The sequence below is a fragment of the Cynocephalus volans genome, chromosome 3 (genome assembly GCF_027409185.1).
Source record: "Cynocephalus volans isolate mCynVol1 chromosome 3, mCynVol1.pri, whole genome shotgun sequence".
In the NCBI taxonomy this organism is placed as follows: Eukaryota; Metazoa; Chordata; class Mammalia; order Dermoptera; family Cynocephalidae; genus Cynocephalus; species Cynocephalus volans.
Window position 1 is genome coordinate 24,284,701 of NC_084462.1, and position 18,892 is coordinate 24,303,592.

The window sequence follows — 18,892 nt, forward strand, 5'->3', positions numbered from 1 at the left end:
GTTCTGCAAGATGTTAACACTGGGAGAAACTGAGGAAAGGGTGCCAGGGAGCTCTCTGTATTATTCCTTACAACTGCATAATCTACAATTAAACCAATAAAATTTCCATCCAAATAAAGAGAATTAAAAAGGACATATGTAAAATTATACATGTATCTGTTTGGTGCATAGAGAGATGTATGAAAGGATGGTCACCAAATTGTTAGCAGTTGTTAACCCTCAGGTGGTAAGTCTTGGGATAACTTTTCTGAATCATTGTTATTTCAGGGTCCCATCATTACCATGATCCTCTTCACAATTTTTATGGCTACATCCCAGGACTCAAGATTACAACTCTGGACCCTCAGGAGCACTCAGCTGGGACAGATGAAGGAGAGGAGTAAGTCCACTTCATTGCGGATGATGAGCGGCCCCGGGTGGATTTTGTCTGGCAGGGCCAGGCTGGAGGTCATTTCCCAGGCATCCACAAAGGCCACACGGAGGTCAGCAAAGGCAGCTCTCAGGAGCCGGTTCAACTGGAGGGTGAACCAGTCGCTGCCATACACAGACTTGTAGCCAGTGTTGGCCAGTTTGATGACCACAAGAGTGCTGGGTTCCCGGGCCAGCAGGGCGGTCACACCCGCCCGGATCCCTGCCAGTCGTCGCACAAAGATGGACGGAGGGAAGGTGGTGAAGTGAGCTCCAAGGCCCAGCACCACCACGGTGTGGGGGCCCCCAGCCAGGCCCCCCAGCTCCCGGGCCACAGAGTGCAGGGAGGCCACTGGTGTATGGAGGCAGCGCAGGGGCCAGCCGTGGGCTCGCCAGTGCAGCACTATGCCCCGAGAGGTCTCCACCGCCATCAGGGGCCCCGTCTGGTATGTGACATGTAGATCCACTGGCTTCAGAGCTGTTGAGAGGATAGAAGTCAGGAGGGATCAGGGGTTAACATAGGGCTGTACACCATCCTGTTGGACAAATAAAAGTTTTAGTCCCCACTTTGCTTTCCAGGACACCAGCATTCTGTCCCAACATTGGAGCACATAAGTGTTTAAAGCAAATATTCACAGAACTGAAGTGAGAAAATGACAGCACTACAATAATATTTGGGAACTGCAATACCCCACTTTCAATAATACATGGATTATCCAGAGAGAAAATCAATTTGGAAGCACCAGATTTGAATAGCAGCATAGACAAAAGGCACCTAACAGACATACAGAACATTTCATCCAACAGTAGTAGAGCACATATTCTCCTCAAGCACACAAGAACATTCTCCAGGATAGATCATGTGTTGAGTCACAAAACAAGTCTTAACAAATTTAAGAAGATGGAATTATCTCAAGTATCTTTTCTAACCACCATTGGTAAAAAACTAAAAATCAATAATAGGAGAAATTTTGGAAAATTTATAAATATGTGGAAATTAAACAACACATTCCTGAACAACCAGTGGGTAAAAGAAAAAGTCAAAAGAAAATCAAAAAGCATCTTGAAACAAAGGAAAATGGAAACACAACATACCAAAACTTATATGATTCAGCAAAAGCAGTGCTGAGGGAAATTTATGCAGAAAAACACCTACATTAAGAAAAAAGACACATCTCAAATAAACAATCTAATTTCACACCACAAAGAACTAGAAAAAGAAAAAACTAAACTAAACCCAAAGTCAGCAAAGGAAACAAATAATAAAGATTAGAACAGAGATAAATAAAAGAGAGACTAGAAAGGCTGTGAATGGCTCAATGAAACTGAGTGGTTTTTTGCATGATCAACAAAACCGAAAGATCTTTAGCTAGACTAGCCAAGAAAAAAGAGGACTCAAATAAAAAAGTGTAAATTAGAGAGAAAACATTACAACAGATACCACAAAATGCAAAAAGGATCAAGAGACTACTTTGAACAATTACATGCCAACAACTGGAAAACTTAGAAGAAAAAGATAAATTCCTAGAAACAGAAAACCTACCAAGATTGAATGATGAAGAGATACAAACTCTGAACTGACCAATCATGAGTAAAGAGATTGGATCAGCTATCAAAAATTCCCAACACACAAAATCCCAGGACCAGATGGCTTCATGAATGAATTCTACCACACATTTAAAGAAGAATTAATGCCAATATTTTTGAAACTCTTCCAAAAAAATTTAGAAACTTCCAAACTCCTTTTACAAGGCCAGAATTATCCTCATATGAAGACCAGATAAGGTTGCTACCAGAAAAGAAAATTACAGGTCAATAACCCTGATGAACACAGATGCACATATCCTTAACTAAATACTGGCAAACTAAATTCAACGGCACATTAAAAGGATCATACACCATGATCAAGTGGGATTTATCCCTAGGATGCAAGGATGGTCCAACAGGTGCAAATTGATAATCTATGTATCATATTAACAGAATGAAGGGTAAAAAATCATACAATCATCTCAATAAATGCAAAAAAGCATCTGATAGAATTCAATACCCTTTTATGACAAAAATCTTCCGACAAATTCGGTATAGAAGGAATGAGCCTCAACAGAATAATGGTCATGTATGACAAGCCCACACTAACATAATACTCAACCATGAGAAGCTGTAAGCTTTTCTTTTAACAACAGGAACAAGACAAGTGTGCCCACTCTTGCTACTTCTATTCAACATAGTACTGGAAATCCTAGCAAGAGTGATTAAGCAAGAAACAGAAATAAAGGCACCCAAACTGGAAAGGAAGAAGTTAAACTGTCTCTATTTGAAGATGACATAAAAAAAATATATATATATATATATAATAACTAATAAACAAATTCAGAAAAGTTCCAAGAGAAAAAAATCAACATACAAAAGTCAGTTGCATTTCTGTACACTATCTAGAAAATAAATTAAGAAAATGATCCCAGCACACAGCCACAGCAGATGACGAGGTGGGCCAGGACCCGTGAAGTGCCAGGGCTCAGTCTCAGGCCAAGAGGGAAGCACCTACAGTCACAGCAGCTGATGAGGTGAGCCAAAACCAGATCCATGTGGCACCAGGATCCAGTCTGAGGCCCTGGTGGGGTAGAAGGGAGTATACACAGCCCAACAGGCCCTAAGGTGAGCCAAGGCCTGCACAGCACCAGGGGCTCAGTCTACAGCCATGGAAAGCTGGAATAGGAGCCAAGGTGGGGTAATATAGATATTGCCACACCTTTTGTCAGCACAAGGACAGTTCACCACCACAGTAGCAGCAAGGGCCACTCTACAGGCAACTGGCTACTCACGTGACTACACTGATATAAGAAGAGTCACCAGTAGAGCCCACAGATAGAGAAGGAAATCTTTATTCTCATAGCCAGCCCCAGAGTAACAGAAGGAGCAAGTTCTCTACCAGATGACTAAACATCAATGAAAAAATACCAGAACTACAAACAAGCAAGAAGGTACGACACCACCAAAGGAATACAGTAATGCTCAAATTCCAGACCCCATAGAACAGAGAATCCTCAAAATGTCTGAAATGAAATTCTGAGAAACAATCTTAAGAAAGCTTGAGGAAATAAAAGAAGACTCAATTAAAGAACAAAAGGAAACAAGAAAAAATATCCAGAATATGAAGAGGCAAATTTACAAAGAGATTAATACCTTAAAAAAGAGTGCAGCTGAACTCCTAGACATAAAAGATTCATTCAGTGAAACATAAGACACAAGAGAGAGCTTGAGCAGCAGACTAAAGCAAGCAGAAGAAAGAATTACAGATCCCAAAGATGGTCTTTTCAAAATAACCCAGCAGACAAAAAAAAAAAAAAAAAAAAAAAAGGAAAAAAGAATTTAAAATAATGAAGAAAATCTAAGAGAGAGAGCAGATAACCTCGAGTGCTCTAACATTCGAATTGTGGGTATTCCAGAAGGGGAGGAGAAAGGAAAAGGTATTGAAAACCTACTAAAAGAAATAAAAACAGAAAACTTCCTGGGTGTCAGGAGAGATGCAGACCTTCAGATCCAGGAAGCTCAAAGGTCCCCAAACAGATTCAATCCAATAAGATCCTCTCTAAGACACTTTCTAGTCAGATCTGCAAAGCTCAAAGACAAAGACAGAATTCTAAAAGTAGCAAGAAAAAAGTGTCAAGTCACCTATAAGGGAATCTCTATCAGACTAACAGCAGACTTCTCAACTGAAACCCTACAAGCCAGAAGAAAGTGGAATTATATATTCAAAATACTAAAAGAAAATAATTGCCAGCCAAGAATTCTTTACCCAGCAAGCCTCCCCTTCAGAAATGAGGGAGAAATCGTGTATTTCCCAGAAAAACAAAAATTGTGGGAGTTCACCACCACACGACCAGCCCTGCAAGAAATTCTCAAGGAAGTCGTGCATCTGGAATCTGAATAATGATGATCACTATCACAGGTACACAAGAAAGAGCAAAATGTGCCATTGAAACAAAAATGCCAGTGAGAAAGAGTAGGAGGCTAAATCATGCCACCTCAAATTTCCTACTAACATTGAAGAAGAGAAATAAAAGGGGAAGTAATGATCAAAAGATATTTAAAACATCGAAACAAAAAGCAATTAATGACAGGAATTAAGAAATACCTGCCAATAACTACCCTAAATGTGAATGGATTAACCTCCAAATTCAAAAGGCACACGTTGACTGATTGGATTACAAAGCTAGACCCAAGTATATGCTGTCTTCAAGAGATCCATCTCACCTATAGAGACACACACAGACTAAAAGTGAAGGGATGGACAAAGATATGCCATGGAAAGGGAGACCAAAAATGAGCAGGAGTAGTTATTCTTATATCAGATAAAATAGACTTTAAACCAAAAAACTAAAAGAGACTAAGAAGGCCACTCTATAATGATAAAAGGATCTATCCTGCTAGAAGACATAACAATCATAAACATATATGCACCCAATACTGGAGCACCCAGATACGTAAAGCAAACTCTTAGACCTCAAGAAAGAAATACACCATAATATGTTGATAGTGGGTGATCAGAACACCCCTCTCTCAGTATAGGACAGATCTTCCAGGCAACAAATCAACAAAGAGACACAGGATTTAAACTGTACCTTAGACCAGCTGGACCAGGCAGATTTATACAGAACATTTCACCCAACATCTAAAGAATATACTTTCTTTTCATCAGCACATGGAACATTTTCCATGATAGACCACATATTAGGTCACAAATCTAATCTCAGCAAATTTGTAAAACTTGAAATCATTCCAAGTATCTTTTCAGACCACACTGGACTAAAACTGGAAATCAACAACAAGCAAAACCCTGGAAACTCTACATCTACATGGAAACTAAACAATAGGCTCCCGCATGACCTACAGGCCCAAGAAGAAATTAAACAGGTAATCAAAAAAATTCTTGAAACCAATGAAAATAAAGGAACATAATTCTAAAACTAATGGGATACTACAAAAGCAGTACTAAGAGGCAAATTTATCGCAAGAAATGCTTATATCAAAAGAATGGAAAGACTTCAAATAAATGACCTAACACTAAGCCTCAAAAAACTGGAAAAACAACAGCAATCCAATCCTAAAGGTAGGAGATGGGAAGATATGATTAAGATCAGAGCAGAACTAAATGAAATAGAGACCTGAAAAATGACAGAAAAGATCAACAAAACAAAAAGTTGGTTTTTCAAGAAGATGAATAAAAGAGATAAGCCATTAGCTAGGTTAACAAAAAAAATAAGAGAGAAGACCCAAATAACAGAAATCAGAAATGAAAAGGGACACATTACAACCAATACCACAGAAATACAGAAAATCACTAGAGACTATTATAAACAACTGTATGACAACAAATATGAAAACCTGGAAGACATGGATAAGTTTCTAGAAACATAAACTTCCCAGAATGAACCAAGAAGAGATAGAAAATCTGAACAGAACAATAACAAGCAATGAGATTGAAACAGTAATCAGCAATCTTCCAACAAAGAAAAGCCCAGGACCAGATGGCTTTACAGCTGAATTCTACCAAACCTTTAAAGAGGAATGAATACCATTTCTCCTCAAACTATTCCAAAAAATTGAAGTAGAAGCCATTCTCCCAAACTCATTCCATGAGGCCAACATAACTCTGATACCAAAACCAGATAGAGACACAACAAAAAAAGAAAATTACAGGACAATATCCTTGATAGACATAGATGCAAAAATCCTCAACCAAATATTAGCAATCAGAATACAGCAGCACATCAAAAAAGTTATACACCATGATCAAGTAGGATTCATCCCAGGGATGCAAGGATGGTTCAACATATGAAAGTCAATAAATGTGATACACCATGTCAATAAACTCAAAGACAAAGACCATATGATTGTCTCAATAGACACTGAAAAATATTTGACAAAACTCAACATCCCTTTATGATAAAAACTCTCAACTAATTAGGTATAGAAGGAAAGTATATCAACACAATAAAAGCCATCTATTACAAGCACATTGCCAGTATCATTCTGAATAGGAAAAAAAACTGAAAACTTTTCCCTTAAGACCAGGAACAAGACAAGGATGCCAACTCTCACCACTTCTATTTAACATAGTACTGGAGGTACTAGCCAGAGCAATCAGGCAAGAGAAAGAAATAAAGGGCATCCAGATTGGAAAAGGTGAAGTTAAACTGTCCTTCTTTGCAGATGATATGATACTATATATAGAAAAACCTAAAGACTCTATCAAAAAACACCTAGAGCTGGTTAATGATTTCAGTAACATTGCAGCATACGAAATAAATTGCCCCAAATCAGTTGCATTTACATTCTCCAATAATGAGCTAACAGAAAGAGAAAATCAAGGAAGTAAGCCTGTTTACAACAGTCACACACACAGAGAAAATACCTAGGAATCAATTTAACCGAAGAGGTGAAAGATGTCTACAACGAGAACTAGAAGCCACTATTGAAAGAAACTAAAGAAGACACAAAATGATGGAAAGACATTCCAAGCTCTCGGGTTGAAATTACTAACATTGTGAAAATGTCTATACTACCCAAAGCAATTTGCAAATTCAATGCAATCCCCATCAAAATACCAATGACATTCTTCACAGAAATGGAAAAAACAATCTCAACATTCACGTGGAACAACAAAAGACCCCACGAAGCCAAAGCAATAATGAGCAAAAAAAATAAAGCCAGAGGCATAACATTACCTGACTTGAAATTATACTTCAAAGCTATAGTAACCCAAACAGCATGGTACTGGCATAAAATTAGACACACAGACCACTGGAGCAGAATAGAGAACCCAGAAATTACCTCTCAGGCTTACAGTCATCTGATATTTGACAAAGGCAACAAAAACATACATTGGGCAAAAGACTGCCTCTTCAATAAGCAGAGCTGGGAAAATTGGATACCCATATGCAGAAGAATGTGATTAGACATACACCTCTCACCATATGCTAAAATCAACTCAAAATGGATTAAAGATTTAAGTATAAGATCTGAAACTGTAAATTTACTAAGGGAAATTTCCCTTTCTGTCTTTCATATTTACCTAAAGGAGTTTAAAATTTATGTGTGTAAACCTAGGGCTGGGTCTGGAGCTCACAGATGCCTCAAGCCCATTGTCCAGAGTGGGTCACAAACCTTTCATAGGCTGATCTACCAGCTAGGTAACAGGAAAAAGGTCCTAGGAGACTTATGTAAAGAGATAAGAAGCTTTATTCAGCACACACGTGTTTAAGAGCTGAGCAGTCCAAAGAAAAACTGAGCAGCTGCTAGGAAAGTAAACATGTTCTATTTTTAGACACAAGTTCTGCGGACCAGTAGTTCAGAGACACTGCCTCGCACACTGAAGAACACACAAGAATAGCAACAAGCTAAAAATACAGGGCATATATGCCCACTAACTCCACCCCCACACAACTTGTTTACAAAGAATGTGCTGCACCACACCCAATTGGACCTGATGCGAGGGGGCCTGACCAAGCTACTCTATTTTCCTCCCAATGTGCACACAAAAACCTGCACATGGATGTTTATACCTGCTTTATTCATAATTGCCAAAACTTGCAAACAACCAAGATGTCCTTCAATAGGTGAATGGATAAACAAAATGTGGTACGTCCAGACAACATAATATTATTCAGGGCTAAAAACAAATGAGCCACCAACCCATGAAAAAAACATAGAGGAGCATTCGATATATATTATTATGCAAAACAAGTCAATCTGAAAAGGCTGCATATTGTATGATTCCACCTGTATGACATTCTGGAAAAGGCAAAACTATGGAGACAGTAAAAAGATCAGCAATTCCCAGGGGTTGGGGGATAGGGAAGGGACAAGAAGGGGAGCACAGAGGATTTTTAGAGCAGTGAAAATACTTTGTATGATACTGTAATGGCAGATCCATGTCACTATTCATTTATCCAAACCTATAGAGTGCAAAACCGAGAGTGAACCCTAATGGAAACTATGAATTCTGGATGATTATGAAGGCTGATAACAATGTGGCAATGTAAGTTCATCAGTTGTAACAAATATACCACTCTTATGGGGTACGCTTTTAATGCGGGAGGCTATGCATGTGTGGGGCAGGAGGTGTATGGGAAATCTCTGCACTTTCCTCTCAATTTTGCTGTGAACCTAAAGTTGCTCTTAAAAAAAAACTTTTTAAGAATACAATTCTATAGGTTGTTGAGGGACAACTAAGGACATTTGTTTATGAATTGTATATTAGATTTAAGGAATTATTATTCACTTTCTTAGGTATGATCATCTTATTTTGGTTATATGTAAAAAGATATCATTCTTTGAAAAAAATTTGCACAGGAATATTTAGGGAGAAACATCATGATGTCTGTTATTCACTCTCACACACTTAAGCACATGAAAATGAACTAAGAGGCAACATGCTTATATGCTGATTGGAATGGGATGGAAATAACTGTTGAGAGAGAAGATGATTTAGGAAGGAGAGAGGGAAATTGTTAAAGACACGTGCTTGAATAGGTAATAGGGAGTGAGATCTAGTGTCTAAGTGGGAGGGCTGTTTGTAGATAAGAAAATGGAGAGTTCAGTTCCATAAACAGGTGGGAAAACAGAGTATACAACTGGTGCAGATGTTGGTAGGTGAGAAAATGTGGTGGCGAAAGTCTGTGGAATTTCACCTCCAATTCCTTAGTTTGGTTCAAGAAAATAGAGTGGCAAAGTAGGACTAGGATAGTGGCCCTCAGACTTCAGAAGGCAGCAGCATTCCCTGGAGGAGGGCTTGTCAACACAGGCTGCTGGGGAACAGACGGTCTTTTGAATAAAAGGTGCTGGGAAAACTGGATATCCACACGAAAGAGAGTGAAATCGAACCTTTATCTTAAACCATATACAAAAATCAACTCAAAACGGGTTAAAGGCCTAAATGTAAGATCTGAAACCATAAAACTCCTGGAAGAAAACAGGGAAAAAACTCTTTGACAATGATCTCGCCAATGATTTTTTGGATAGGACACAAAAAGCACAGGCAACAAAAGTAAGCATAAAGTGGGACTACCTCAAATAAAAATGCTTCTGCACAACAAAAGAAATAATCAACAAAACAAGAACGTGATCTACAGAATGAGAGAAAATGTTTGCAAACCATACATCTGTTAAGGGGCTAATATCTAAAATATATAAGACTGTTATACAATGCATAGCCCCAAAAATAAAATAAAATAAACCCATTCAGAGATAGACAAAGGACCTGAATTCATACTTCTCCAAAAAAGACACAAAAATGGCCAAAAGGATGTGAAAAGATGCTCAACATCACCAATCATCAGAGATATGAATATCAAAACCATGGGCAAGGTCAACCTCCACGTAGCCGTAGCCGGCCGGCTTTGGCCGCGGGAGGAATAGTCTGAAGGACCCGTGGCAGCGCGGCGCTCTCGGCCTGCTGCGGCTGCGTTTCGAGGCGGAGCCCACCCTTGGTGGGGTCTCCCCAAGCCGGCGTGCCGGGGGCTCTGAGGACCCGGACCGTGTTGTGGAAGACAGTGTTGTAATTCGGACTACACCGCGAAGGCGCGGAGCGAGGAGACCTGGCCGAGGACGTTGTGCTGCGCTGGAAACGGCTTCGGAGAACTCATGGCAAGTTACTGCGTCGATCATCCAACCGCTGAAGGGCTGCTCTGTGCCGGGCGCTAAGATTGGAGATCTACAGAGAAGTTATGTTGCTGCACAGAAGTCTGAAGCAGCATTTCCAGATCATGTGGATACACAACATTTAATGAAGCAATTAAAGCAGCATTTTGCTATGCTTTGATCGTTCCTTAGACCAAATATGTTCCTATGAAAAGGCATTATAGTGGGGGAAAAAAGTTGTGTGTGTGTGTGTGTGTGTGTGTGTGTGTGTGTGTGTGTGTGTGTGTGTGTGTGTGTGTATGTATATACGCAGGATATATCTATGTTATACAAACCTATGCTCAATATTAGCGAAGGTGATACATAAGGGAGTTTAACCAGAATGTATAATGAAAATTTCATAATAATAGTAACTTTGTAAGATAATATTATATAATAAAGGATTTAAGCATTTCTAAGTAGATCATGAAACTTTCTCCCACATTATATGGTAAATGTTTGTATATAATGTTTATAAAACATTTTAATGAATATCTTCAAATTTTTATATATGTACATTTTTTAAGTTCTTAAGCTGACTGTTAGCCATCATGTAGATTAAGAGATCTAAAATCTGCCTTTAAAACTACACTCTTATGGCTAAAATGTGTATTTATCCTAAGTAGAGACTTTATTTAGGGCTTAAAAAATGCATTTAAAGCTATTTTTTATCAAATACTTAGTGATTATACATTATGCTTTAAAATAAATCAGTGTACAAAGCCATTATTCTGTTACTTTTCGTGAGTTTTTATTTTAGTCATCTCAGATGAAACAAGTTTTTCAGAACTCTAGTAATCCTAGAAATCAAGTCAATCTTTCAACTTTATTTCAAGTGATATATCACCAATTTTGTTTTTTCTGAAAAGCTATTTGTCTTAGTCCCTGTTATGTTGCTATAACAGAGTACCACAGACTGGGTAATTTATAAGGAACAGAAATTTATTTGGCTCAGAGATCTAGAGGCTGGGAAGTCCACAGTTGGGGGGCCTGCATCTGGTGAGGGCTTTCTTGCTGTGTCATCCATGGTGGAGGGCAGAAAGGCAAGAAAGATCAAGAGAGCAAGAGAGGACTGAACTTGCGTTTATAACAAGCCCCATTCTCACAATAATTAACCTACTCCTGTGATAACATTAATCTGTTCTCTGCCCTCATGACCCAGTCACCTCTTAAAAGTCCCCCTCTCAACACTGTTGCATTGAGGATCAAGTTTTCAACACTTTGGGGGACACATTCAAATCATAGCACTATTTATGAGATATCACATTACTAATATAAGAATATCAGTATTAGAAATAGTCACAAGCCAAGAGTCCCAGCTGTGGTCAGTCAGCCCCAAGAAAGTTAAGCTCTATCCCAATGACACGGTATTATAAAGTCCTGGAAAGGCTCTCAGACTTTCTCTGCCTTGCTTAGCGGATCTCTCATTAAAATGTTCACACAAGGAAATGTGTTAAAGCGATAGGGCCACTCAAACTCATACTTTGGACTTTGAGATCGGTCCATGTTATTTTTCATTTCTTTAACTTCATGCAAAGCTATCTGATAGATATTTATGTTTTTTCAGATTTGTATAAATAGTACTACTTAGCTGACAAAAAAAATTCAATTCAAAAAACTGAATAAATCATTAGAGCCTAGAATTCACTTTAGACAATATGTAGTCAAATCTCTTTGTGGTACAGATGAAGAAAGCAAGACCCAGAGTCACACAGCTAGTTGGTGGTACAGTCACGACCAGAACCCAAGATCATGTTCCACCACTTCAGACTTAAATCTTTCTATGTTCTCCATGACCTGATAGTGTTTGTTTAGCATTTCCTCGAGCACTATCAAATTTCTTAAAATTATATTCAATATTGAGATTCATATTATCAAATGTGAATTACTTCCTTAGTTAACTTAAAATAAGAGTTAATAATAATGGCTAACATTTACTGAGGGCGTTGAATGTGCCCAGCACTGTTCTAAGCACTTTATGTGAATTAATTCATTTCATTCCCACTGCAGTCCTAGGCAGTGCTGTTGTTATTCCTGTTTTACTTATGAGAAAACTGAGGTAGAGAAAAAGATTGTAAAACCAGTGTCAGAGCGAGATTCAAATGTAGGCAGCATGACCCCTGAGTATGTGCTCTTAGCCACCAAGTTAAAAATAGCCTCTCAGTGTTTCTCCTATAAATAAAGCTAATATCATTTTTTAAAAAAAAAGAAAAAAGAAAATCAAAACCACAATGAGATGTCACCTCACACCTGTTAGGAAGGCACTTATCAAAAAGACAAGAGATAGCAAGTGTGGGCAAGGCTGTGGAGAAGAGGGAACCCAAGTACACTGTTGGTGGGAGTGTAGATTGGTGCAGACTTTATGGGAAACAGTATGGAGATTCTTAAAGAAATTAAAAATAGATCTACCATATGACCCAGCAATCCCTCTTCTGGGTACATATCAAAGAGAAGTGAAGTGACCACTTCCTAAAGATATCTGCACTCCCATTTTTATTATGGCATTATTCACAATAGCCAAGAAACGGAAACAAGGGGCGTGTCCATCAAAAGATGAATGGATAAAGATATATGATGGAATGTTATCCAGCCTTAAAAAAGAAAGAAATCCTGCCTTTTGAGACAACATAGCTGAACCTAGAGGACATTGTGCTAAGTGAAATAATCCAGACATGGAAAGACCAACATTACATTATCTCACCTATATGTGGACATTTAAGATAAAACAAAAAATGAACACATAGAAACAGAGTAGAATGATGGTTGCCATGCGGTGGAAAATGGGAAGATGTAGGTCAAAGGGGACAAAGTTGCAGTTGGGTAAGATGAATAAGTCTAGAGATCTAATGCACAACATGAGGACTATAGTTAAAAATACTGTTTTCTACTGGAAGTTTGCTAAGACAGTAGACTTTAGGTACCCGTATACACACACACAAAAAAGAAAAGCAACTGTGTGACATAATGGATATAATAATTTTCTTGAATGTAATATAATAATAATCAGTTCACTATGTATACCTATATCAAGTGATGTGCTTTAAATATGTATAATAAAAACAAAACAAAAACACACAGACTGCTGGGCCACGCCACCTCATTTCTGATTCAGTAGGTCTAGGGTGGGGCCTGAGACAAGCAACCAGGTGATGCCGATGCTGGGGTCTGGGGACCGCTTTTGAGACCCACTGTGATTACTGAGCCTCATCAAGGCTCCCTTAAGGTTTGAGGTCACGCAGGAAAAGTGAGAGCAGTCAGCATCGTGGAATGTTATTCTCCAGCTGTGTTCAGCTGCTCAGGTGTAGTTCAAAGGAGGCGGGGCCTGAATGAACCAGAGATTACCCACAAGAGTTTCAAATAGCTGAGTCCTTCTTATCATTCTGGACTCATCTCAAATGAAACTGCCTCACAGCACCTTCCCTGAACATTTGATCTAACCATCTGCCTCCTCCTCACCATCATGCACTTTCATTTTTTTTTCATAGAACATTTCAATATCTGAAATTTTTATGAATATCTATTTTGCTAGTTGTTTCTAAGTCATTCCACTTAGAGGTGACAAACAACAAAATAGAAATCTTGAAAATGTTTTTTTCAGTCACTGCTATATTCCTAGAATCTAGAGCAGTACCTACATAACACATGTGCTCAAAAATACTTGCTGATGAAAAACGTGAGAGAGAAGAGGGAATACAAATTCCTGCACAAAAAAACTAAACCATCGTATTGGTCTTGACTATGAAAAGACAAATATTTACATAATTATAAAAATATAAACATAGTTGACTGATATGTCTAAAATGAATGTAAATACATTGGAAAGAAGGGCAGGAGAGATGGTAGTTGAGACTAGCTAGCTGCTCACCTCTAAATTTTCCCTTTCTGAAGACTGTTTACCAGGCTCCTTTGTCTGGGGGCCATGACTCTGTTCTGCCCATTGGAATTTGGAATTTTGGCAAAAAAGATGTCCATACCACTTCCACACCTAGGCACAAAGACACTCATACAATCCACCATTCTCTCTCCCTTCCTCAATCTCTCTCTCTCTGTTCATCAAGAGGCTAGTGCAGAGGATCCCTGTGGCTTCTGGGGATGCCCTAGAGGACAGTGGAGATGTAGGATAAAAGGAGCCTGGGTTCCTGAATCCCAGTTCAGAAGACAGCAAGGCAGAAGGCTGCCTAATGAACACTGACTGGGCTCTGGGTGAGATCAAAATAAACTTTAATTGGTCAAGCCCCTGAAATTCTAGGGCTATATTTATTGCTGAGTGGGAAGAAAGGTCAAGGATTAATTAAGAATTACTAGTGCCATAAAAAAGAATGAAATCCTGTCATTCACAGCACCATGAATACTTCGGAAGATACTATGTTAAGTGAAATAAGCCAGGCACAGAAGGAGAAATACCACGTCCTCACCCATATGTGGAAACTGAAAAACTTGATCTCATAGAAGTAGAAAGTAGAATAGTGGTTTCTAGCTCGGTCTGGGGAGGATGGTGGGGAGGGGCAAATAGAGAGCGGTTGGTCAGCATACACAAAATTACAGCTAGATACGCAGAATAAGTTCTAGTGTTCTATAACAATGCAGGGTGACTATAATTACAGATAGCTGGAAGAGAAAATTTTGAATGTTCCCAACACAAAGAAACGACAAATGTTTGAAGTGATGGATATGCTAATTACTCTGATTTGATTATTTAGCATCATATACATGTATGGAACTACCACACAGTACCAGTAAATATGGACACTAATTATGCGTCAGTTAAAAATAATAATAAAAGCAAAAATCTGATTGAAAAACAAGAGGAAAAAAGGAATTACGAGTGTATCACTCAGGGTCCAATCAGGAGAAAGTCATCACACCTTAATCTGATCAGAAAACATTAACATAAAGAATGATTGACTACAGCAGATTACCTATAATGGGGGAAAGAGGGTTCTAAAGAGTACTATAGGGCTGAGGGATAGGACTTGAACTCTTAAGAATCCTTTGGCTTACTAATTTGCTCTAAAGTGCTATCCATTTTTGCCACTCGTTCCATCTACTGAATGTTTTCAAAGAATATTTCTCTTTGCAAGATACTAATTGGTTCTTTGTAATCTGTAAGAAATTCAAAGTCACACATACATTGGCTCTGGGAGGGACCTGAGCTTCCACCCCAACCTGGCAGCAGCAAGGCAGAAAGAGGCAGGTGAAAAAAAAATTACTAGTTGGCATTACATGCTCTGCCTCTGGTGTCACAGGGTGAACTTCTTTCCTCACTCTGTGGTGACAAGGCAGTGGGCACTGGCACTCTGCTCTCACCAGGGTGGCATCAGCTGGGCCCAAAAGACAGCTGAATGTTCACTCCATCTGACCTGCATGCCACACCTGAACATGGTGTGCCTGCTACAAAAGGAGGTAAAATAAGACCCAGTCTCACAACAAAACACCCAAAATGTCCAGTATACAATGGAAAATCAATCAGCAAACCAAGAACCATTACAATTACAACTTGAATGAGAAAAGACAACCAATAGGTACCAATGCCAAGATGACTCAGATGTGGGAATTATCTGATAAGAATTGTAAAGCAGCCATCATGAAAATGCTTCACTGAGCCATTATGAATACTACGTACCCATTAGTACAGCTAAAACTTAAAAGGCAGAACTTTTTAAGTGTTGGCAAGGACACAGAGCAACAGGTCGTATACACTGATGGTTAGACTATAAAATGGTACAACTAGTGTGGAGAACACTTTGGCAGCTTTTTCAAAAGTAAAACATACACCAATCATATAATCCAGCCATTCCACTTTAAGGTATTTACATAAGAAAAATGAAATCATATGCACATACAAAGACTTGTACACAAATATTCTTAGCAATTGTATTTGTAATAGCTAAATATTGGAAACAGCCCGAATATCCATCAACTGATGGATGGGTAAACAAGTTATGGTATATCCATATAATGGAATACTATTCAGAAATAAGAAAGGAATAAACTATTGCCACACGCAGAAATGTGAATAAATCTCAAAATAATTATGTTGAGTGAAAGGAGCCATGCATAGAAAAGAGTACAGACTGTATGCCTTCATTTATATAAAGTTATAGCATATGCAAACAAAGCCCCAGAGGAAGAAAGCAGAGGGGAAGTAGGAGAGGGGCGTGGGGAGGGCGAGAGGGAAGGATTACAAAGGGGCATGAAGAACCTCTTCTGGGTGATGGACAGCATCTGTTCGGCAGCAATTGGTTCCCAGGTGAATATATTTGTCATAACTTACCAAAATGTATATTTTAAATATGTGACACTTATCGTTTGCCAACTATACCTCAATAAAGAGTTTAAAATAAAGGGGAATCTCAAATTAGGACTAATGACTGATAGTGACAACATAGTAAATTTCTAAATTTGGTGGGAAGACAGGAAAGTACCTGAGCTTCCCATCTAAGAATGGAGATAATATGCTTAGGAGGACTTTCCTCAAAAACATGGTAAGCAAGTGCTACAATTAGCCCGTTGATACTTTATAATTGAGTTTATAGAGATTTTGGTCACTGAACACTGGGCCCAGTCTGACAGGCATTCTGGCTGGCGTCTCTAGTCCATCTTCCCACTTACTCCCCAGGCATCTCCGAGACGTGTAATATCTTTGTACTGGCTACAGGTAGCTTGAGACATAATTTTTCTTAAAATAACTGCTTTCGTATACTGAGTGTTTTGTTTTCCAAATGGGGGTTACTCACAAGTCTTGTGATGGTTATATGTTTTCCATTAATTTTGACTATTTAGAAAACATGGTGCACATGGAAGATTTGGAGTTGGATTAATTTCACTTTGGTGGGGCTCGCTCAGTCTTTCGGGGCTAAGGGAACCACAATCCCTACCAAGCCACTGGCCAAGACCAAAAAAGCAAAAAAATTGAGTGGGGTGAGGGACAAAAGTTTGAACTTTATGTCCTTCACATTTTAATTTTCCTTAAGAGACTAAATGGGGAATTCATTTAGAACCTAAATGGGGACTTTTTGGTAGAGTCACACATTGTATTCTTTGAAAGTTGTTGATGTCATTTGAGCTCGTTACATAACTTCTGATTAGCTAAACTGGAAAGCTAGGTTGATGGTGATAATCCATCCTCCCAGCTCTCACTCACTCGTCCTTTGGAAAGTGCCAGCATCCTGCCCCACCTCTGCACGAACTACAGGAGTCTTGCTCTTCAACGCCCTCCCTGTTCCCCTTGTCCTTCATAAATCTACAGGCTCCTGCCTTCTCCCCTCTCAGTCTCTCACAGGGCACAGTGTCACGCAGATATTCCCACCACTGCCGGAGTGTGGAATCCCCCATCATGTGGACGATGTGGCCAGCCAGGCAGCCCAGGATGCTGTCAACAGTGGGGAAGGAGCGGCCAGAACAGGACAGTGAGTGCCACACATCTTGGTGGTAGAAGCCAGAGGGTTTTAGCGCTGGAAGCCCAGGGTGGCATGGGGGCCGTGGAGACAGTGCTACAAGAAGGAGAAAAACAGAACGGGCTAAATAACAAACAGGCTAATGTTAATATCTTACAATATTAGACTGCCAGGCACTCTTCTATGTACTTTACATGTATTATTTCATTTACTCTTTTACAAAACCCAGAAAGTACTATTCTTACCTCCATTTCAAAGTGGGGACACTGAGTCACTGAAATGTTAAGTGATTTACCCATGATCAAGAATAGTGCCTGGAAGTTCCTCGAAAACTCAAACATAGATCTCCTGTATAGACCAGACTTCTGGGTATATACCCAGAGGAATTGAGAGCAAGATCTCAAAGAGATCTCTGCACTGCCACGTTCATTACAGCATTATTCACAACAGCCAAGAAATGGAAACATCCTTTGATGGATGAATGGGTTTTTAAAATGTGGTACATCCATACAATGGAATATTAGTCATAAAAAAAGAATTCTGCCATTTGACAGCATGGGTGAAACTGGACTGCATCATGCTAAATAAAATAAGCCAGACAGAAAAAGAAAATACTGTATGATCTCACTGATAAGTGGGATCTAAAAAAATTAAACTCATAGAAGCAGAGACGGGGGTTGGAGGAAATGGAGAGAAGTTGGTCAAAGCATACAAACTTTCAGTCAAACTTTTCAGAATAATTTCTGGTGTTCTAATGTGCAACATGGTTCCTCTAGTCAATACTTCTGTATTATATGTACCAGCCAGCTGCCTCCCCCTAAAAATACTGAAATATATGTTTGAAATTTGCTAAGAAAGTAAATGTTGAGTGCTCTTACCATCAAAAAAAAGTACCTATGGGAGGTAAGGGATGTGCTAACTAGCTTGTTTGTGGTAATTGTTTCACAATGTGTATGTATATTTTATCATCGTATTGTACACCTTAAATATACGCAACCTTATTTATCAATTATGCCTTAATAGGAGGGTACTTCAAAACATTCATGGAAAAAATAGAATTAAAAGATAATACGAATCTTTCCATGAACTTTCTGACATACCCTTGAACTCCATGATACCATTTATATGAGGAATCTAAAATAGTCAAACTCACAGAAGCAGAGAGAGACACGGTGGTTGTCAGGGGCTCGAGGGAAGGCAAGATGGTGATGTATTAGTCAAAGGGTACAAAATTTCAGTTACACAGACGAGTAGGTCCTAGAGGTCTACTGTACAGCATAGAGCCTAGAACTAACAATAGTGTGTTATGTATTATTATTGCATAATACATACTACATTTATTATTTTAAATATATAATATATCTTTATTATATATCATGTATTACTATTACATATAGTAGAAGGTT

At 38.8% G+C, this 18,892-nt stretch overlaps 1 protein-coding gene across 1 annotated transcript in view; it reads right to left on the bottom strand.

Moving 5' to 3' along the window:
- Positions 1–353: 353 nt before the first annotated feature.
- Positions 354–18,892, bottom strand: part of LOC134372484 (NXPE family member 3-like) — a 37,429-nt gene continuing 18,890 nt past the window's right edge. The window contains exons 5-6 of the mRNA XM_063089972.1: positions 17,370–17,582; positions 354–886 (exon numbers count right to left, since the gene is read on the bottom strand). Of these exons, the coding sequence (XP_062946042.1) occupies positions 354–886; positions 17,370–17,582 (746 nt within the window). The remainder of the gene's footprint in view (positions 887–17,369; positions 17,583–18,892) is intronic.